The sequence below is a fragment of the Alosa alosa genome, chromosome 18, assembly GCF_017589495.1.
Source record: "Alosa alosa isolate M-15738 ecotype Scorff River chromosome 18, AALO_Geno_1.1, whole genome shotgun sequence".
NCBI lineage: Eukaryota > Metazoa > Chordata > Actinopteri > Clupeiformes > Clupeidae > Alosa > Alosa alosa.
In genome coordinates, this window is record NC_063206.1 from 15434057 (window position 1) to 15458200 (window position 24144).

General features: G+C 42.4%; 1 protein-coding gene across 2 annotated transcripts; it reads right to left on the minus strand.

The window, feature by feature from the left end:
* Positions 1 to 22615, minus strand: sft2d1 (SFT2 domain containing 1). Of its 2 annotated transcripts, none has more exons than XR_007196544.1 (8): positions 22420 to 22615; positions 21104 to 21190; positions 16980 to 17062; positions 6912 to 6993; positions 6313 to 6348; positions 6068 to 6173; positions 3722 to 3751; positions 1 to 647 (listed from the first exon to the last, which is right to left on the minus strand). XR_007196544.1 is itself a non-coding variant. In XM_048270392.1 (8 exons), exons 1-8 carry the CDS (start codon positions 22483 to 22485, stop codon positions 608 to 610), a joined length of 483 nt encoding a protein of 160 aa, XP_048126349.1. In that variant the 5' UTR covers positions 22486 to 22613; the 3' UTR covers positions 1 to 607. The 2 variants fall into 2 exon arrangements, 1 of the variants encoding a protein (XP_048126349.1); XM_048270392.1 differs by having other exon boundaries at positions 6068 to 6126; positions 22420 to 22613.
* Between the last annotated feature and the right edge of the window lie 1529 nt (positions 22616 to 24144).

A 24144-nucleotide genomic window follows, 5' to 3' on the forward strand; every position in this document is an offset into this window, starting at 1 on the left:
TGGAGTTCAGTGATGGTTTTTAATGCTCGGAGAGTTGCATTAAATGGAAGAGCTGGTTTATTTATATATGCATTGCACACACGTACACACACATACACACTCACACACGTGTAGAAATTCATTCCTCTGTACAAAGATCAACATGGACATGAGTCTTAGTAGTAGAAAACAAAGAGAACCTGAGCATGGGACAAAACCATGAGGCACATCAGTGCTCTTCAAAATAATACACCTGATCAGATAAAATAAGGCTATCTGAGCACACTTCATCTGCTCAACATACACAGAATATAAAATAAATTCTGACAGTTAAGCTGAAAAAAAAAAATCATGTTTTTAAACACATTCTCGCCCAAAATAACATGTATCACAGAACAAAGAATGAAATCAGAATCTCAGAAATAAAAGTATTACATTTGTTTGCGTATTACACAATGGTGTAGTGCTGCATGTATGTAGCTATCAAAAGCCACACTTGATTAAAAAAAGATGATTTAAGTATATTGAAAACGGCAGAAAAAAAAGATAAATTCCTTATATTAAAAAACAATATTTTACATATTTACTTTGTGTTTGCATATTGGGACCAGTCTTTAGTCAAGCCTCTTTAACTCAAACAGGTGGTGAAGCATTTCATGACTGCATCTCTGCAAAACAGAAAAAAAGATGAAAAGATGAGAGAGAGAGAGAGAGAGAGAGAGAGAGAGAGAGAGAGAGTTTCATTAAACACTGGGGGGAGAAGCAAGTTATTGTACAGAGATCCATTATCCCATAAGCATACTTGTGGTTTGATGTGGTTAATAAGTGTTTTGCGAATGCTTTATCCCCAAGAACAGTGCAGAGCAGCAGGGTGGATAAAAAGTTTGAAAATGAGGGTTGTTTTGATGGCGTTTCCTCTTTGTTGTTGTGGCGGAGGCGGCAGGGCGGTGCTCCTGCATATTTAATTCTGTTTTGGCGGGAAGCCGCACAAGCTGGGAGGGCTGGACCTTCCGCTGTCACGCCCCACCTTCCCCCACCACCTTCCCTCCATCGGTCACAGGTACGGAGCACGAGGATGATGCAACTCCAGCAGTCGCCACGGCAACAGCAGAACAAGGTCACAGCGTTTCCTTCCCCGCCCCTATGCCTTCTCTTCCTCTCCCTTCCTCCCTCCCTCCCTCTCTCGCTCATCCTCCCTCCCTCTTTCTTTTCGGCTCTACCTCTGTCACTCTGCCTGTAGATGTGTTGCTATGCAGACTTTCACTGGCTCACTCAAAATTCAGGGGAAGAGGAGGAGGTGTGAACCGAGTCAAGGTTAAAATGAAAAGGGAGGAAGAAGGCGGGCTTATGGTGGGGGGCGGAAGAAGGAGACTCATACCTTCTGCTACGCTGTTCATTCATCTCTCTCTCTTTCTTTCTTTCTATCTCTCTCTCGCTCGCTCTCTCCATCCATTAGGTCCTACACCACTCTCTCTAGTAAATACTGAAGCCTAAGTGCTGAACTTAGAAAATCACCAAATGAATAAATGATGATGAGATACATTTGGAATATGGCTGATGAAATAGCTGTGCAATGGATGCTTTAAATACAAACCAAAATGTGCAGACTAAGGAGGTAAATAAGGCATCAGTGCACCATGTGAGTTTGGACTGATGAATTTTAACATTGACTGGAAAAACACAGTAAGGAACCAATCCTACAGAATATGTTTTTTTTGATTTTTGATTGATTGACTGATTGATTGATTGATTGATTGATTGATTGAGGTAAAAACATTTAATTTAGAAGTAAAAATGTGATTCCACCAACTCCAAATTTGAGAATGTTTTTAGACTGTGTGTGTGTGTAGTGGCAGAGCGAGCTCTCAGAAAAGGAAATGTCCAATCATAGTCACACAAAAAGGGCAGTGTGCTGTTCAACCCTGGCAAATCTCCCCTACAATGGCGGGGGATTTAGAAACATCACACGAGCCGGACAAAGAAAACCAGGACTGGCCTGCGGATCTCATTATAACACAAGAAGACTCCTAAAGAGCATTAGCCAAATAAGGGCAAAAATCATATCTCAATACGGCCATACCAGCACCCCCACACCCACAGGCAACTCCATGAGCACCTCAAGGCAGGCGCAGGGTGGGGCAAAGGGGGCACTTTAGCTGTCAGGATAGATTAGGGGCCCATGTGTATGATGACCCCCTCAATCCCCTTTGGGTGAAGGGGAGGGGTCCGATGTGAGTGGAGAAAAGGGGGGGGGGGACCTCTGGACACCTCTGAGGTAGGGAGAGCAGCAGCCATTAGCCTGGTATGTGGAGTGGGCTGGGCTGGGCTGGAGGGTTGGGGTGGGGACAACATGGGGCTGTGGCTAATGTGTGAAGCGCTTTGTTTACGTTGCTATTGTTATTGTTGTTTGTGTTGCTCGGTCACTCTGTCAGGTCAGCCAGGTGCTCCAAGGAAACCTGTTCCCATCACATTCAGTTGTTTACCACCGCCACACCCCCCCAAAAAAGCACTCACATTAATGCGGATTAACGCTCATCACTGAGAACAAATTACCAACCACCACAATATAAATGGGGAAAAAAAGACAACTGAGAAAAACAACTGAACCCAACCAATGGGAATGAAGCCGGCCCTGTGATGCCGCACAGCTGTGTGCTCAGCCAACACGAGAAGTGCTATTTACATATCGGCTGCCGACAGAGCGCTGCGCTCAATGACTAATTTTTTAACCCCTAAAAACGCCGCTGGCTTCACGCCACGAAGGTATTAATACTAAATACCCTCACACACTGGGCAGGGCAGAGGAGAGGGGAGGGGACGGAGAGAGAGACAAACAAACGGCCATTTGCGTGGCCGAGAGATGGGCATAGTGGTGGTGGTGGGGTCTTCCCCGGGATTAGGGCCCATATGGTGGAGGACAACAGGCATGCTGTTTACGAGTAAATAAAAACATGTTTTCATTCAAGGATTACTGACTCATCCTCAGTTCCAACCCCCCTGAACCCTATAGGCCCTCCACAGGAGAGTGTGTGTGTGTGTGTGTGTGTGTGTGTGTATGTGTGTTGTGTGTGTGTGTGTTTTTTGAGCTAACACGCTACCATTTGTGTATGCGACAATTAGTGGGTTTGGTATTTCAATTATGCTGGAGATCTGGCTCAATAAGGTGTACTTAACACACATGGCATAATTACTGGGAAACCCTACAGATGTAGGAATGAACATATGCGGATTGGGCAACTACATGAGAAGCTGAATATTAATTGGAGGATAAAGAAGCAGATTGCATTTTGCTCTAATGATTAGAGAGCTGTAGCCTGGCTAGCGCCACCACTTCTCAATGAGACGTGGTCTGGGAACCAAACGTTCATTTTCTCGTATTTGAAAAAAATGCCCAGATCCGTTTATTGGGTGCCACGGATGTCTATCAAATGCGTCTGTGCATAGCTCACCATCGTCTTGCTTTCCCCCCTGTTCTGTGATTGGTTCCCTATCTCAGGCGAAAATTTGCTCCATGGTCTCCAGGCTGCCTTAGCAGCGTGAATCAAATCGCGCGCAAGGCAGCATGGGAACACCCAGGCTGAGAGAGCTGAGGAAAATAAGTAAAACCAGTACCGACTGCCTCAACAAAACCTGTGAGTCTAAACCAATGAATAAAACAGGATAATGTGCTATGCAAATATGCACAATGGTGTTTTCTGTTTATTTATTTGTTTATTTAAAGAAAACAACTAGCCCTCCTTACCTTGCAAATGGAATGTAGGAGATGCTGTACCTGAAAGAGAAAAGCAAACGGGGTCAGGACTGAGCTGAATGGTTTTGGGTTCTGCTGGGTTGAGCCACAGGGCACAGGCCTTTTGTACACAGTTCCTCTCACACAATGACCGTCCTCGATATCAGTCTGGCTAGTCCCAACGAAAAACAACAACAACCTTTGTTGAGGGAATTCACTGGTAGGTGGATGATTATAAAATGAACTGCAGCCTCTTAACACAGTCAGATGTGAGCTTTACGCCAAAAAAAGAGAGTGGGGGGGTGCCTTCTGGACAATTTGAGAAGTGCTCTGGTCAGGAGTGAGTAATCTGAATAAAATTAACCTTACATAAGAAATCACCCTGCGATACACAACATACACATTCATATTACATAAATGTATGTGATTTTACGAAAATGTGATCATATACACATAATCTTAACCTGTGAAAACATAATAATTACAATAAATTATACTGTTAGCAGTATATGTCCAATTGTTTCTTTTCAACCTAGTAGTTGTCCCATGTGCAACGATCAGTGCCCGAGAGAGACCATTATGTTGTCAAAATCATCACATCAACACAATCACAGCATTACGTCCATCGGTATAAACACCCTTATGATCACAGCAGGACAGCTTTAATCAAAGCCTAGAGGGACAAGAGTTGCTTTTAAATCCCCGGGCTTTACTTTGACAAGAATTATGCCTCCCCCCCCCCCCCCTCCCCACCACAAAGCAAAGCGGATAAAAATCAAGAGGTTATTAAATGCTCTGAAATAAATAAACTCGTGCAGAAGACAAATAAACAAGCGGACAAGGGCACTGCAGATCAAGTGGAACGGGTTTCGGAGAAGGGTCTCAGGAGCACGCTCAGCTCATGCTCGATCCTCCCCCACAGAGCCCATTCCTGGAATCTCCGCGTTTCCTTCTGTCTTCACAGTGAATCTGCCAGGTTTGGACTTAATGATCCAAACACTGAACAGTCATGATCACACACACACACACACACACACACACACAGTCATTTGTGTGCATCTGTATGTGTGTGTGTGGGTGTGTGTGTTAAGGACGTTGTACACGTCAGTTGTGGGGAGAAGGCGCAGACTGAGTCAGGCATGCGAGAGGCGATTGTGCCGTCAATGAAACTGACAGCCATTAAATGACCCAGTGACGTGTATTTTAGGCTGCCAAACGAGCAGTTCCGGCAAATACCCTCTCAGCTGCCTACACATTCTCACTACCTCTCTGACATTCTCTCACCCCCGCCCCCCTCCCCCCATGGATAATTACCCACACTGACGATCACATATGCATGAGCAAAATACAATGCGGTGTTTTTAAAACGATACCTACATTCCTAGTTGTGAACATATTTAATCACACACAAAAAACACACAAATGGTAAGCACACAGGACCCTGAAACCCTTTTCTAATGCTTGCTTGTGTTTGGGGACAAGGCTTTTAAAGCACTGACATGTTAATAGTTCCTCAATGTGACACACACAGATTGCTTGTCACTGAGATTGCTTGTCCCTGAGACAGCTCCATTCACCATAAGCACCAATGGAATCCAAACACACATACACATCTCTCTTTCTCTCACACTCAATCTCCCTCTCTCTAACAATGCTTTCCCAAGCAAATGACACCTGACCACACGCGTCGGGTCAGACTAATAATAGCCTCACCCTCTTGCCCCCTCGCTGGCCTCGAGGTGCTGCTGACTAAAGGCCCTGGTGCCAACTGTGTGCACCTGGTCGCACACCTGTGGCCTGGTGCATCCTCGAGGCCTTGCCAAAGGGTCAGGACGGGCTTAGCGGATCAGATTAGCTCTCCTCTCCTCTCCTCCGCTCTGCTCTGCAGGCCTACTCGGCTCAGCCCAACATGAGCTGAGCTGCTTTAGCTGTAGCGATACTAACCCCCCCTCACCCTCCCATCTGCCTGGGCAGGGCCTGTGGGAAAGACATGGTGTGTGGAGATGTGGGTGAGTGTGTGAGTTTGTGCACAGTTCTGCCAAGTTCCTCTGAAGCAGCGGGGCATGGTGTGTGTGTGTGTGTGTGATAGCACGGCCAAACGTGAGGAGCTCATCTTAAGACCTTACTCATTAACTGGATTTAATCTTGCACGTGGCCCATGTGGCCCATGTGCCCCAAGTCAAGGCTCAACTTCCTCTCCCTCTCTCTTGTACACACACACACACACACACACACACACACACACTTTTTCATCCACTGACACAGAATCCCTCTTTAGTGTACACCAACAATAGCCCGTTGGGGACTGAGAATGCCTGAACGCAAGCTACAGTGCAGAGGGAGAATTTAGACACTTACCATGTCATGGCCAAGAACTGTAAAATGCAGAAGATTATAGCTAGTCCCTTTTTATGCCACTGTAGAGGAACAGGAATGGGGAGATATGCAGTAAAAAAGATGAAAACTAAAAAACATCACAAGAGAATAAAGACACACTGGCATGTAAAAAGTCTTTGAATATATATTTTTTCAAATATTGAATATTTGCTATAACATTAATATATATTCCTGATGATCCTGTAAAAAAAAAAAAAAACACTTACCCAAAAAACAGCACACAGTGTCAAAATCAGACAGAGCTAGAAAAATAAAAAAGTGGTAAACATTCCAGTATGTCATCTTTTCACTGATGATGCACAACTAAAAATACTACCTTAGGAATCTACAATGGCAGTAAATTAGAGCACTGTCCTTCTTAGTCCGGTATGATTTGCAGTTCTCCATTAATAATACCATGGGGACATGTGCAGGGTTTAGAAATAGATTATCTAGAAAGTAACATGCAACGCTGCTTTGCTTTAAGAGCAAGCTTAAGACTGGCATGTTAAGCAGCGCCTAATGCCAATGGACGTCTTAAGATGCTTCAAATCTTTAATTGCAAACTGCTAAATGCTTGGTGGCTAGAGTGGTCTGTTTTTGGCCATTCACTAAATTTTCTCTGTGTGTGTGTGTGTGTGTGTGTGTGTGTGTGTGTGTGTGTGTGTGTCAGAATCAGGAAAGGGTGAACAGAGAATGCAGAGCAACACAGCTGGCTTTCTGAAATGAGTGCTAAACTGTTTCACCATTTTTAAAACATTCATTGTTTCTAAGGAAAGGTACAATTGTGGAAGAAAAGGAGTGGAGACGGTCTGTGGGTCTTTACCAGCATGACACAGGTGGCTATGAGTCTGGTGGGCTCAAACATGCGCTTCAGCTGTTTCACAGGCCCCATCAGGAAACAGGTGCTTTGGGAGAAAACACACACAAAAACACAAACGTGTGAGACCACTTCTGCAGTGTAAACACAGTGCAGCGACGCTTTTACGACTCCGTGAACGTGCACGCACACACACACACACACACACACACACACACACACACACACACATTAATAAGGCCAGCCCACACTACAACATGAAGAGGATCTAGCATCCTGTAAGCACAACTAGATGTACCGCAGAGCAGTACAAAATATGACCGCCGCCCAGTCCAGCACATTTTTTCCACAAAAAGAAATCACGCTGAAAGGCCTATATGATTCTAACTGTCTCACTAAATTGCATTATCCACACTCAATTCTCACTGGTATCTGCTAGACAAGTACCAAAACATGATTAGTTCATAGATTTCACATGTAAAATTCATTTTATACAACCCCACCTCCATCTTGCCTGTTCATAATTCTGAAATTCTTGATTGTTTGTGTTATGTTTATGTTATGTGTGTGTGTGTGTGTGTGTGTGTGTGTGTGTGTGTGTGTGTGTGTGTGTGTGTGTGTGTGTGCCTGCATATGTGCCTGTGCATGCAAGCGTACATATGTCTACTGTGTGAGTATGTGTCATGCATTATGATTACTGTGAATGTATGTGTGTGTGTGTGTGTGTGTGTATCTGTTTGTGCACATGTGTGCACATGAAATGGGTTAACATGACCCCTGGAGGCAAACATACGGAAAAAAATGGTCATCCTAAGCCCTACAGTTCTCAAGATATTCACAGAGAACTGTGTCTGCCCCACCCTCCTTTCGGGGGGTCCAGTTCAGCGTGGGGGCAACAGATCAAAACGAAAAATGACGGTTCCATGCCATCCATGTTTGGGTACATGCCCACCAAGTTTTGTGTACCCCGGTCTTTCAGTGTCCCGGGAATCCTTGTTGGTGTACGTCACTAAATGTACACATAATAAATTATTTTATTGTAAGGCCCCCCATGAACGAAAGTACACAAAACTTGGCATGCATTCGGAGGGTGTCATAATGATCCTACACTTTTAATTTCGTGCAGTTTGACCTTGTCAGCCAGAGATATTGTGATGAAAACACCTAATTTTTTGCTTTTTAATTTTTAACTAGGTGGGCTATACATGAAATAAGTGGTAATGGGATGGGTTGACATGCCCCTTAAGACCAACATACATAAAAAGGTGGACCTCCTAGGCCCTACGGTTCTCGAGATATTAGCAGAAAACTGTCTCCGGCCACCTATAGGCCAGTTGGGGTATAGTAACATAAATTAATTTATTGTGTGGCCCCATGAGCGGAATTCCACAAAACTTGGCGTGCATACAGAGGGTGTCATAATGATCCTACACTTCCAATTGCGTGCAGTTTGACTATGTTAGGTCACAGATACCTTCAATTACAACACCTCATTTTTACTTTTTTTGTGTTTAACTAGGTGGCGGTATACATGAAATGAGTGGTTATGGAATGGGTTGACATGGCCCCTTGAGATCAACATACAAAAAAAAATGGTCCTCCTAAACCTTACGGTTCTCAAGATATTCACAGAAAACTGTGTCTGCCCTACCCTCCTTTCGGGGGTGCAGTCCAGTGGGGGCTACAGATCAAAGCGAAAAAAAAAAAAAAAAAAAAAAATCTGACTAAACCTATATGACCGCCCGGCCGGTCATATAGGGATGGTTCCATGCTATCCATTGTGAAAGGGGTTACATGCCCACCAAGTAACCCCATATGGATAGCATGGAACCCGTTTTCGTTTTGATCTTTCAGACTGCACCCCGAAAGGAGAATCACCCGGTCTTTCAGTGTCAGGAATCATTGACGAAATTTGGGCATGCGAAAAGAAAAAAAAAAAATCTGACTAAACCTATATGACCGCCCGCTTGGCTCCGCTGGACTGCACCCCGAAGGAGGGTAAAGGCAGACACAGTTTTCTGTGAATATCTTGAGAACCGTAAGGTTTAGGAGGACCATTTTTTGTTTGTTGATCTCAAGGGGCCATGTCAACCCATTCCATAACCACTCATTTCATGTATAAGCCACCTAGTTAAACACAAAAAGTAAAATGAGGTGTTGTAATCGCATGGTATCTGTGACCTAACATAGTCAAAACTGCACGAAATTGGAAGTGTAAGATCATTATGACACCCTCTGAATGCACACCAAGTTTCGTTGAATTCCGTTCATGGGGGCCACACAATAAATTAATTTATGTTACTATACACCAACTGGCCTGTAGGTGGCGGGAGACAGTTTTCTGTGAATATCTCGAGAACCGTGAGGGCCTAGGAGGTCCACCTTTTTTTGTATGTTGGTCTTAAGGGGCATGTCAACCCATCCCATTACCACTTATTTCATGTATAAGCGCCACCTAGTTAAAAATTAAAAAGCAAAAATGAGGTGTTTTTTCACCACAATATCTCTGGCTGACATGGTCAAAACTGCACCTAAATTGAAAGTGTAGGATCATTATGACACCCTCGAATGCATGCCAAGTTTTGTGAACTTTAGTTCATGGGGGCCTTAAAATAAAATAATTTATGTGTACATTTAGTGACCGTGACACCAACAAGGATTCCGGGACACTGAAAGACGGGGGTACACAAAACTTGGTGGGCATGTAACCCCACATGGATAGCATGGAACCATCGGTTTTCGTTTTGATCTGTAGCCCCCCGCTGTACTGGACCCCCGAAAAGGAGGGTAGGGCAGACACAGTTTTACGTGAATATCTTGAGAACCGTGAGGGGCCTAGGGATGACCAAGTTTTTCCCAGATGTTTGCCTCCAGGGGTCATGTTAACCCATTCCATGTGCACACATGTGCATAAACAGATACACAATTACACACATACATTTACAGTAATCATATTATGACACATACTCACAGTAGACATATGTACGCATGCATGCACATGCACAAACACACATATCGCAGGCAAACACACAAGCGCACATACACACACACACACACCCACACACATAAACATAAACTTGTACACCGCGCACATGCACACAATTCAAGAATTTTTCCCGCCATCTACTTCCTGAATTTTTGGTCAGCGATACCGGGACACCCGAACCACCGGGTACATGAAATTTGGTGGGTATGTAGCCCCACTAGACTTTTACGGAAAATTTCACCCCGTGCTGGGCCCCCCCCCAAAAAAAAGTTTTTCCTAAATAACTACCTGAACCGTGGCACTGAGGATGAAGAATCTTTTTTATGGTATGTTGGTCTCAAGGGCCCACATCAACCTGGCCCATAATCACTCATTTGTGATTTGCACCCCCAGTAAAAAAAAATGAAAATGCAATATTATTCTGCTTTAATCGCCCCTATCTTCAGTTAAGATGTTCAGAACTGCACCAAATATTATGTGTATGATTGACCTGGCATTCTCTGGGGGTATGTCAAGTTTCATAGAATTTCATCCATGGGGGGTCTAAAAAAATTAGGTTATGTGTACATTTAGCGACTGTACACTCATTGGCCTGTAGATGGCGGTGCACACATATACACATGCACACACACAGGCACCCACATACTATCGGTATTAGAGCGGCCGATACATAATTACAAATTCAGTAGGATTAAAAGAAAGCCAAAATAAATATTCATCATCATCATCATGGCTGCATTTTCAGTATTGGCTTATAAGTAGTCGATTTTGTCCACTAGATGGCGCATCGTTGCAGTGAGGCGTAATTTTGTTGGAAGTTAAAAGTGGGTTGGAAAAACAATGGACGCTTCCTACAAGGACTGTAATTTACCTTGTTAAACATCTAATAATAGGACGATGTTCACATGAAGTGTAATTCCCATTTCTTCTTGAAGCCTAAATAAATCTGAGGATGTTTATCGGACATGCTTGGTCTTTACTGCAGGTACGTTAATCTTGTAATATCAATAAGGACCTAGGTAATGTTACCGTTAGAGTTGGTTGAGTGATGGAGGCCAATTTGATTGATTGCATTTGTAGAAAACTATAAATGCGGTTATACCAAGCAAATTGCAAATTGATAGCAGCACTGTTTGTATCTTTCGACTGTCATTTATTGCACGTGCTACAAAATCATTCTGTGCAATGGAAGATTTACCAACGTTACACTGGTCTGATACAGTTTTGCCTATACATGCGTGAGACTGAGACGCCTGTTTATTTTGTTTTAAGTGCGTGCAGGGTGTGAGAGGGGAATCGATGTGCTTTGATTCCATCTTGGTAGTTGTAGTCTGTGAAATTAAAAAGCACGTGTGTGTGAAGTATCCAAACAATGACACCTTCATTTCATTATGGCTGCTTTAGCAACACACCTTAAGCTACTGTGTAGTGGGTCCCATTTAGAAGTGGCTACTTCATTCGCGCTTTCCTTGACTCATGGAGCTGCGTGAATGTTATTACAACTTTTCGCCACGATATGGCAGTTTAAGTCCGCTTTGATACTGTAAGGCGTAAGCCATTGGTTTCAAAGGAGATTTTATTTGTGTCGCCAGCATAGCCTATTGACAATTAATGTTGTAAATAGGCCTACCTTATAATCCTACCTGTAGCTTAGGGAAGCTAACAGCTTTCTATTAGGATCTAGTTTGTTAGTTACAGTTTTGTCATAACTCCCTGATGCATTTTTGCATTTAGAATAGCCAGAGCGTGTATATCTCAATCGAAAATTAAACAATATCGGTGCCTATGGACTAGGCTGGGTGAACCCAGCCTGATCTGCCCGCTATTTTTTTTTTGATTTCTTAAAAGATTGAGCTTGGTCTGATGAAAGCCAGACTAGCCATGGACCTCAGTTACACAATGCAAGGGAACATGAATCAGCCTATATTTGCAACCTAACAATAACGGACAAAAGCTCTTCAACTCTTGGCCCGTTAAAATGTGTATGAACAGTCTAGCTTATGCATTTCATCAAGGCCCATTTGGACAAGTCAGTTATTTGCACCACTGGTTAGATGTAAAACAGCATTTCGTTTCAGACTACTGTTACTTAATTTGTGCATTAACAATAACGTTTCAGACTACTGTTACTTAATTTGTGCATTGACAATAAAGTATTATATGAACTAAAGATGACTAAAATCTTATGTAGAAGAAGAAACATTCACAAAAAATCCATCCATCCAAAAATGACCTTTGTTTTTGATAGGTGTTGAAAACGGCATGGAACTGACAGAGATGTTTTTGTTTATAAATACATAAAACATAAATAAATAACATTATGCTGATACCTTTTGCTTTTCCCAAATACAATGTAGCCTACAGGTGTAAGTGACCTTTCATCAATACAGTTGCAATGGATGAACTGTGATGAACTGCCCTACTTGTGATTGTTCAGAGATTTTAAAGGTTTTATAACAATGCTACATCTTCTTTGGCTATTCTACAATCTATTCACCTTTTCAGCACCAGTAGGCTACTTTCTGTGCAGCCGCACACACACACTCAGGCATGCCAAACAAGCATACACAAAAGTTTCAAGAGTGGGGGATGGAGTAAAATATGGAGACAAATTGAAGTGTGATTTATTTTCGCGGAACGGATGTACAGGACTGAGCGGCGGTCATATTTTGTACCGCTATGTGGTACATCTAGTTATGACAGGGACTGCCAGCATGAGTAAATGTGTTCCCCAGTCTACCACCAGGTGTTTGTGTCACTCTTCCACACCTATGTGTGTTTTAGGTGTCGACCATTATGGATGATGGCGTTGGTGGAGACGCACTCACTGGCGTGTGAATGACGGCAGCTTGCAACGTGTATGTGTGTGCGTGTGTAAAAGATAGCCTCCACGTCAGAGGCTTTCCTGTCAAAAGAGCTCCGCACTGATTGCCAGACGTCAGGGTTGAAAAAAATGGCCAATCGCCCTGGTGACGCAGGCGCTCATTCCCCTCCCTCTCTTTCTGTGTGCATCACTGCCTCTCTGACTGTAGGTGAGCAGGAGGGCACTCCTGGGAGTCTATGACCAGCATTTGCGTCTCTCTCTCTCTCTCTCTCGTCTCTCTCTCTCTCTCTCTCTCTCTCTCTCTCGACTGCAACTAACAATTATTTTCATAGTTGATACATCTGTCGAGTAATTTATCGATTAGTTGTTTGATTGAAGGAATGACAGAAAATGCTGGTTGATCAGTGTTTCCCTAAGCCCTAAGATTATGTCCTCAGATGCCTTGTTCTGTCCATATCCATAAGATATTTAGTTCACTATGAAAGAGGAGTAAGTAAAGCTAAACATATTTAGTCTGAAAAGCTGCTATAAGGAGGCATTTTACTTGAATTTTTTTGCTCAAAATTGCACACTGCCTACAAAGAATGGCCCCTGTTTCCACATACTTTGACTTATATTCAAGAGCTTGACCTCTTTTGAAAGCAGAGTCAGAGAGAGTTTTTAGGCGGTTTTGTACATCTCTGGAAATGACCACATTCCCACATGCCCTCTTGGTCATTTATTTTGTCTTGGAAACACGACTGAGGCCCACTAACAGGTCTTGTGAATCTGTATCTCAAAGTAGATCAATATAGAATGAAATATGAGGACTCTAGACCATTATTTGCCAAGGTATGCTCATGCGTTTTGTAAAATGCCCTATGGAAACTCCCCATAGGACTTTTGGTTACCCAAAATGCATATTAACAGTAAAAGCCTTGCTGTGTGGCAACCTCTTGGTGTAAAAGCATGATCCTGGTCTCAAATGAAAGGTAACACTTTGAGGTTTTTTGTAGACTATTTAGAATGTATGTCAAGGGTTTTGATATAGAATGACTACACAAAATATGGAATGATTACACAAAAGTCTTTATTTTTGCATTTTCTTCGATGGATGTGTATAAGATGGGACTATATATGCACAACTAATATTGAATAAACCACATGAGTGTTCCAATTTCTAGGGGTTACTGTGAATATTTCAATACCCAATATGGCTATTGAAAAAGGTCGTCATGTAGCCTGGCTAGCGCCACCACTTCTCAATGAGACGTGGTCTGGGAACCAAACAAAACAAAAAAACAACAAACAAACAAAAAAATGCCCAGATCCGTTTATTGGGTGCCACGGATGTCTATCAAATGCGTCTGTGCATAGCTCATCATCGTCTTGCTTTCCCACCTGTTCTGTGATTGGTTCCCTATCTCAGGCGAAAATTTGCTCCATGTTAGCAGCGTGAATCAAATCGCGCGCAAGGCAGCCTGGGAACACCCAGGCTATCATATATGGATCCCTAAGAGTTCAAGCTTTTAAATGGTGTATAATATTACTATGCTACATAGCAATATGGTTCATACAATTGATTTAGAATGCTGGGGGGAGGTGGGGGGCACTGCAATTGTCCCGCCTGCGAGACACCCGCAGTGTAATGGTTAAAAAAGTACAAAATAGTTTGAGATTAATTCATACTATATGCTGTATACCTCTATAACACTGTTTCTCTTAAATCTCTCTGTCTATTGGTAATAAATGCTTGGTTCTTAACAGGACTTGAGCCAGAAGAATACAAATGTCCCTGCCCTCAATATTGCTTGTTGTTTGGAGCCAAGACATGGATTCAAGAGCCTCCGGCCACTGTAACAGGCATCAGTGAAAGAAACACAATAATCCATTCAGTTCTCTTATGGTCTCATAACACAGGTCACAAAGCAAGCTTAACTCTTTGGACAGCACTTAAAACAGCTTTCCTGAGCACTTAAAGCCAGACAGTAAACATTGCTTTGAACAAGCACAGGGGGTGGGGACGGATCAGGTGGGGCTCGTGTGTTGCCAGGGCACTTCAGTCCGAGAAAATGGTGGCGTTTTCCTTCATCTTAAGACTTCTTTGCTCAGACTAGCCCCAGATTGGGGACAGGGCTGGTTACGGTTCAAAAGTAAGTCCTCACGGCAACTGTAAATTTTGCAAACAGCTTATGGCTATTATAAAAGTGGCCATGAGCCAGCAGTCAGTCGTTCAGTCACATGATTCACCTGCTGCCAATGTGCTGACAGTGGCCAACAAGGAAACAGAACCAAGAGACTGCCATGACACTCCATGGTAAATTGCCCAGAGTGTCAATTATCCAGTGAAGTATTTGAAGCCATTCAACCATCTCTAGTCTAGACATCCCAGCACACTCACCACACTCTAGAAATTCAGATGTGTTCACTCAGCTCACAGGCATTTGACTACCAGCGTAACAACACAGATATGGACTGAGGCCGCTGGCTCTGCATCTGAGACACTGACAGGGAGGCCAAGGGCTTTGGTTGCCATCCAGTGGGAGCTTCCAGGTTAGAGCCTCAGGGTTTTTTTAGTTTGACCCACACAAGTTAATGATTGTGTTTCCTCCAAGGAATTTCTGAGAGAGAGAGAGAGAGAGAGAGAGAGAAAGAGAAAGAGAGCGAGCAAGAGAGAGAGGGAGGGAGAGAGAGAGACAACTACAGAGAGAGGCAGAGAGAGAAAGAAGGCGAGAACAAGGTGTTCCAACACCAACCTTGTATATTAGCAACAAGTTCCAGCTAATCAGGAGGTCAAGCTGAGATAACATAGGTGGCATAACCACACTTCTGTGCCATTTTTCAAGGTCAGAAAATATGATGGCATCATAGCTCGCAAATATTATAACAATGTGTCAAAGACCAGTTAATGTTAAAGGGTTAACATTAAGCCTACACATAATGAGGTCACAAAACCTTCAAATGACTACTTCTACTAAACTTGCAAAATAGGCAAGCTGAACATTTCAAACACTGTGATCAAACACTGTGATTAGACTAAATTCGGTTATTGGCAATGCAGTTGTGCACCCATTGGTGACCAAACTGAGCTGAGATGTAGATCACACACACTGGGCCAGGGGTCACTCAGTTCTCCTGCATAGTGTCTTTTGAAAATGCTCAAAGAGGACACCCGACACGCAGCAGAAAATGAGACACACAGACTACTCAGGTGCTCCATCTAAACAAATGTAGAAAACCAAAACAGGATATGAAACTGAATATAACGACAAGCCAGACAAGCCATGCCTACTGACTGGTTGCTGGTGTGCTGATAACCTGAGCCTTGTTTGATCATGATGGGGTTAAGAAGCACCTGCTAGGCCTGTTTTAAGGTGTCAGTTCAGCCCTCAGATGTCACAAGCCCCATAGTAACCATCCGACACAGAAAGACCAGAAACAGAGAGATAAAATGCACCTTATTCCCCCAACCAAACCCAAACCCACTCACCCACCCACACCCACACACACACACACACACACACACAACCTTTTAGATTCACCAAGAACACACATTGTCAAGGTCCCCCTTTTCTACTAGACACAAAAGGAACAAACAGGGAGAAAAAACCCAACGAGCCAAGTAAGTTGCAAGAGGGTCTTCCCTCTAGATTGTGTGTGCGAAAGGACACCATGTTCACACTTAGCACATCTTACATCATCAGTAAGTGATGATTAACTGTCCTGTCCAAAAAAATATTTTGTTTTCCAAATAAAGAGTGCAGCTCTGCACCAATTTCATTACCAAATTCACAAACATCGGCATCATGGGGAGGGGGGGGGGGGCAATTCATTTGTATTTAATTGCTCTGATCTTCCCCTTCAATCCACAGAGCCAGGATCAGAGAAAGGAACAAGGAGAAATGAACAGGAGAACAGCGGCACTGTGAACAGGCTGTTCTGTAAGACTTGAACACCTATGGATCAGGTCAAGGGGGGCAATTCACTTTGCTGCCCCCACTCACACACAGGGGTTGTTACTATGGAGAGGGATTTTGCCAGACTATTTGAGTTTACACAACAGTCCAGCACCTCTGGTGAAGGGGGTGTGTGTGTGTGTGTGTGTGTGTGTGTGTGTCTGTGTGTGTCTGTGTGTGTGAGTGTCACAAACACTACCAAGCACACATCCCATCTTTCCTAAAAATGCACAGCACAAAAGGTGGTAGTCATTGGCTAGGTTAGTTTTGGGTCAAAACAAGTTATGAGTTAGAGTAATTCAATTACTAAATACTATTCACAGCCTTACCTGGAAAGGGCAGCGAGGTTCCCCAGAGTGTAGAACACAGCAAACAGCTTGATGCCATTTGGCAAGAAGAGCAGTGCTGAACCCTGTCAGACCAAGACAAGAGACCACAGTGAATGACCATGCCACTCATTAAACATTAGTAAAGTGAACATTACGTGAAACATAAAACACATATTCAAAAGATTCACAATGATTCAAATTGGGAACACACGAGAGGTGGATTTTAATAAGCAAATCCATGGCCACACAGTTTGAGAAGCGAAACCATGCAATGCTTGTGTTATAGCTCCATCTAGGGGTTACAGCGAGAATTGCAGAAAAAAAATGACATTCTCTCAGACACTACTTGGGACAGAAGTATGTTTAAAGGTTAAGAGAAGTGGGTTTAAATAAATGAGAAATAAAGGAAGCCCAGTGTGTCTTCCCCACCTCACAGAGTAGTAAGAGAGGAGAGTGGTAGAGAAGTAGGCAGTCACCACAAAAGGTTTTGCATGAGCCAGCCACGTGGCCCAATTGTGAGGAGAGGTGTTGAGGACAGTATAAACTGTCTTATCAGGACAGATCCTTTACCAACTCACACGTAGGCCAACTGCCACTCAGCAATGGAGAGGGGGAGAGAGAGAAAGACACATGGACATGGAGTGAGAAAGTGAGGGAATTGTATACAGTCAGGAGAAATGTATGCTTTGTTCTTGAGGCCCTTTGCAGTGGTTGTGACATTTTGGCTACTTGATGTAAGAACCACTTGAAACCAAAACTGCTGTTGACAAATAGGAAGAAGTGTTTAGCTGATACAGTCACCGCAATGCCTCCAGAGCAGTGGTTTGTTAGATGGTTTCTACTTCATCAAAGTTTAAATAGTGTCATAAGAATGGGACATAGTTACAGCAAGAGGGGCAGCCGTGGCCTACTGGTTAGCGCTTCGGACTTGTAACCGGTTCGAACCCCGACCAGTAGGCACGGCTGAAGTGCCCTTGAGCAAGGCACTGCTCCCCCACTGAGCGCCGCTGTTGTTGCAGGCAGCTCACTGCGCCGGGATTAGTGTGTGCTTCACCTCACTGTGTGTTCACTGTGTGCTGAGTGTGTTTCACTAATTCACGGATTGGGATAAATGCAGAGACCAAATTTCCCTCACGGGATCAAAAGAGTATATATACTATATATATATACTTATAAGATACGCACAGAGTGATCAAATGAACTAGGCATTTTATTTGCCTTGAATACTGAATACAAGCTAGACTATTGACTCAAACCACAATTCACAGCAATACTAGTCAGGACAGAAGGATTTAGCAATGGACTACAGTATTGCAACTCTCAGTAGTATGAGCAGGAGGAAGTATTCAGAACTGTATCACTGAATCAGCAGATTTCATCAGCAACTCATAGTTGAAAGTTACAGCACATATGACCACGTCTAGCCTGGCTAGCGCCACCACTTCTCAATGAGACGTGGTCTGGGAACCAAACGTTCATTTTCTCGTATTTGAAAAAAATGCCCAGATCCGTTTATTGGGTGCCACGGATGTCTATCAAATGTGTCTGTGCATAGCTCATCATCGTCTTGCTTTCCCACCTGTTCTGTGATTGGTTCCCTATCTCAGGCAAAAATTTGCTCCATGGTCTCCAGGCTGTCTTAGCAGCATGAATCAAATCGCGCGCAAGGCAGCATGGGAACACCCAGGCTAGACCACGTCATGTCAGCTTTTATGATAATGTGGAACAACAACTGTTACAGAGAGAGCCATTAGTATCCCATCCATAGTGCTCATTTTAACTGAATTTAAATGGTTTAAATTTTAGACTATTCAAAAACTATCCAACTGATACTCTTGCCATTTAAATTTGAGTTATCACTGAATGAAGTCAAGACATGATATCACATAACATACAGGGCACCTTATACTGACACACATGCAACTGTTAGTCAGGTTGGTGAACTGTGAACTCAAAAAACGTCATGTGAATTGGTTTAGAACCGTGCACTTATTAATGCTGACATGAGGAAGCACAGGTTCCCATACTCATTCTGCTAGACAGAGGTGGTATATTACAGAGTTTTGTAGGCTTCGAGTTGTCTTGATCGCAGCCACATGTCACTCTTCCATCAGTTTTCACTGTATTTACAGTTTTTTCTGAATGCTTAAACACAACCGTGATTTTTATAGCACAATTTCTAAAACTATTAATACTTATAGCAAAACCACTCACTGAGTTCGCAAAACTAAAAGCACAAACACTGCTTTGCACTAAGTTTGCAATTTTGTAACACACACTTTGCACAACTGTAGGCACAATTCACTGCATAGCACTCTTTTTGCGGAACTGTAAACACAACTCATGCTTTACACTCAATTTCCAAATGATCAACACACTCCTAACAAATCTATACACATGTATGGCTATTATTTTCACTATTTTGCCAACTCTCTGGCACACTTTCTCATGTGAAAACTGTTTTAGATAATTAGTTCACTTTGTACAATGGAGGGAGCAGGAAGAGTGAGAAGAGTAAGAATTAGAGGAGGCTGAAGAATAGGAAGTGGAGGTGAAGTAGTAGGAGGAAGAGGATGCGGAGGTGAAGAAGTGAGAGGGAGAGGATGACAAGGACAAGGAGGTGAAGTTAGAGGAAGAGGACAAGGAGGAGCAAGAGGAGGACAAGGAGGGGGAAGAAGAGAAAGAAGTAGCCCTTTTACAGGCAAAAAAAATCAGTCTACATGTGGGGATATTGTCATGTCAGGCCGGAATGTGGCATTCCAGAATATATTTTCCCCGTTGCCTTGGACTAGGACATTGCATGTGATGTAGACGAAATTTTGAGAGGGACGACCCGATGTAGACTGACTTGTTTTGTCTCAGTAAAATTGCTTTTTTGTGTTTTGACTTGAAAAAACACACTTGTGTTTGTTTTGATGTGTGTAAATAAACACCAATACTTGAAGTTTGGATCCCAGTATGTTTACAGAACTATGACAAAAGTATGACCTCAAACTGACATAGTCTACCTTGTGCACAGAGAAAGCAAAAGCCAGATGTGTTTTTTATTCATACCATCAGTGTGTAGTTGGCACATTGTGTGCTTACTATTGTGATGGCTTGTGTTTACTGTTTGATACGAAAACACTGTGTGAAGAGTTAAGCAAGGTGTGTTAGCTTTTGCAAGAGAACTACAATGTTTTGCTGATTGGGTAAAAGGTTTTCCTATTTGTGTGTAGAGTTTTGCAAAAAAAGCCATAGTTACAAAAAATGTGCTTAAGCAATCAGAAAAAAACTGTAATACGGCACCAAACATTGTGCAAAGTTTTTATCTTTAGTATTTAGCATTCTTATTAAATTTCTGTACTTTTTATTTAACTTTTATTTTATCATTTTATGCATTATATGTTTCTATCTCGTTAGTCTTTGTACCCCTGCCCGGACTATTTTGATATTGTCAACTCCTCACTGCCACTATTGGGTCAACGGCTGTTGTTTTAAAATATGCTATATAAATAAAGTGACTTGACATGACAAAGTGAAACAGAGTTTGGGCATTTTTGACACACTTGTTTCCTTCACATTTTGTTGATATTTCTAGGTAGTTTTCAAATATTATAAACTAAAAAAATCCCCACATAGCACGTTTAAAAGTACAGTCAGCCATTATAATCCAATACAACATTTGTCAAATACAGCCAATTTCTATTCCAATCCAAAATGTTGCTTCAGAGCCACTGCGCACAGAGGGGGTGTGCATGATTGCCAGTAGAGTTCAAATATTAACAATCTTTCCCTAGCATTGTGGACTGCACTTTTAATGTTTCCTGAGTTTGTGGTGTCAAGCAGTAGTGTCCGCTTAGGCTTCATAAAGATAGAAAAATAAAAATCCGTTGAGATGAGAAATAGAGTACTTCATTCCAATTTTACAGAGCATTACATTGTAATGATTATCATCATTATATCATCAGGGATTACAACAGTAAACAGTTTGCAACATTCTATGGGAACAGTAGTTTGTGAGAAAGAAATAAAGTGTGAGGATTCAGGAGCTGTTGTTTCAGACTAACAGTAATGGCTGTCCATCTCTGCCCTTGGACATCTGGTCAAGAGGAAACAGAGTTATTGTTGATAATGAGACTCACAAGTATGGAGCACAGGACCCCCGAAGCGAAACAGACGAGAAACCACTTCACCCGGGTACTGTAGCTCAGCGTTGACGCGTCCAGGACCTACAGTAGTGAGAACAATGGAAGGATGTCACAAGACAAGAAATAAGCAGTGCAACGGCCTCGAGACTTCCTTGATGTCTCCACCATGCTCAGGGGTGTAGAGCACAGCCACATTAACTAATCACTCAGTCACGGCAAGTTACCAAGAGTTCATTTTTCTCTTAAAATCTTAACATGGAGAACACAGTGGAGAGATCAATATAATGCGGCTCTTAGCTGCCTTGGGATGGTAGTTCTGCATTTCCTCATAAAATCAACATTGGTCAAATGCAATAGAAGAATTTGAACATTTCAAACAAAAATTAAAATATGTAAAGAGATGTGGGACATCTAAACTATGCATCTGGGGTTTCATGTTGAGAATCACATAGTTTGACAGCCATGCAATGACAGTAAAACACCACAACAGCTTACCTCCCATGATCCTTCATGAAAGCATGAAAAAGGCATCAATTCAGCATTGCATTAATACAATTTCTTCAATTAGTCTAATATGGGCTACATGTTAAAAGCCGGTTGATGCTCTCAAACCTGTGAGTCGTGTAGCCTATATACCCCACTCATCACAGGGAGGTCACAAATCATAATGTGACAGAATGCCACTGGAACACAGTAGAACATTGCAAAGATTCTGTTGGGCAGCCTATATCATATTTTATACATTTCTTATATTTCAATAACAACTTCATAGTTTCCCTTTTGGGAGCAGGCTACTCGTTATTTTTCACTTGTGTTGAAAAATGCAATTCACATACATAGGCCATCAATCCTCAGACACAGCACATGACAGGATGTAAACTTGTAATTTGAATGGAGAAACAACATTAAACTGAGATATAGAGTAAGTTGATGATAGAGCTCAAATACCAAATCCACACATTATCAAATGACATAGCCTAATCCAAGAACCTCGGTAGCCTCTGAAAATGATAAACGTAGGGTCTGTGGGGAAATGTAATGTAAATGTAAACCAGGCCTAGTAGTTTGCAACTAGTAGTAGTAGTAGCTAAGATTCGCTGGCAGGAAACCCGTGGCACATTAATTGGCAGTATGGTTATGTCCTTTTTTGCGCTTAAACATACACATAGCTAGGTAATTGGTATGATATATACATATATACACTACAGTAGATAACTTTATATGAACTTGTTATGTTAGTAAGACATCGCAAATACTCGCTTATTGCCAATAACTACACGTTAAAGTTACGTCATGTCAGTCCACAATACCTGTGCTGTCAAACCCAACTCTTCGTTTTCCTCACGACCACTTAGAACACGACGAAGACTGTCCATTGTCGTGCTTATCGATTTTTTTGTTTGTTTGTACTGTAGATAGAAATTAAACTCATAGGCTACAGTTACTTCCTCGACGCTTCGAAGACTCAACTTGTTATCTGGGCGTGTCTAAACCACGCAAGGTCAGAGGGCTATGTGAGGTTCATAGGAAATGTGTGGCACAGAGCACAAATTGGCACAAATGGAAACGTGAAGAATGTTCGGGAATCATCATTCTGCATGCATTTTCTCTTTATCAACGTTTAAACCGATTATGCTATATCTGTTTAATGGCCAGGTTTACTGCTTTGTTTTACTTTATTATTTTACAGTGAAGGTTACACTAGACCAACAGCCATCAAGAAACCGTGACTTATTTGTCCTCGGAGTACATGTCAAACCACTGATAATTCTGATTCTTGTTGAAACATACACAGAAAAGCAAGTACCCCGGAAAAGTGATTAGGGTCACATGTGCTCGGATGCATTGACCAATCAGAGAATGTCTAATAAGACGGGCTCTGGACTAATCTAGACGGGCGGGGACTCGAACGGCGGCAACTGGAGGAAAGGAGCGTAGACGTTTGTCTGTTGAGCGTGAGCGTGAGCTACAGGCGGTTGGCAACAACTGGACTGTGAATGGTCAGAGGTCAGGAAATGACGGATCAGGAAGTGAGGATGGGGAGATGGATGTTGGACGCGGGAGTTTGGATGAGTGGAAAGTAATCAATAGGAAACGGAAAACTAAAGATAGAGACGAATCAGATTATAGTGACATTGATAAAGAAATAAAAACGGTGAAAAGGAGTGAAGATGAGTTCAAGGTGTTTATCAAATTGTTACAAGATGGGACTACTTTTAACGAGTGGAGTCCAATCCAACTAACCAAAAGTCTGCATAAAGACATTGGGGAGGTAAGGAGCGCTAAACAATTGAGGAATGGTTCTTTACTGGTAATATGTAAATGTGATGAACAAAAACAGAAAGCAATAAAGACAAATAAACTAAATGGACAGCGAGTGAAGTGTTCAATGGCATATGACAAAAACTTTGTTAGGGGTGTGATCTCTGGGATTCCTCTAAGTGAGTCAGTGGATTCAGTGAAAGAAGGAATACAAAATGTTAAAGTAAGGGAAGCAAAGCGACTTAAAACAAGAAGGAATGGAGTTATATGTGACAGTCTATCAGTACTGTTAACTTTTGACGAAGCTAAACCCCAGGAAAAGTCTTGATTGGTTACATGAGCTATGATGTCAAGGTTTACATTCCTCCACCACTGCGGTGTTTTAAATGTCAAAGATATGGGCATGTAGCGGCGATATGCAAGGGCAAACAAAGATGTAGCAAATGTAGTGGTGAACATGAATATGGAAAGTGTGAAGAAGGGGTAAAACTAAAATGTTGCAACTGTGGAGGAGAACATAGTGCAGCATATGTAGGTTGTGAGGCTAACAAAAGAATGCAGGAGGTACAGCGAATTAAAAGTAGTCCAAGGGGTTTCCTATGCAGAGGCAACTAAGAAAGTCCCAAGAGGTGTAGGTGTACCGGTAGAAACAATAAAGGATGGGACTAAAGATGTAAAGGAATGTGTAAAAAAGTGTGATCAACTAAAAGAAGATACGTTGATTGTGAGTAAAAGGTGATTTTGTGCTCTTCATGGCTGAGATAATCAATTGC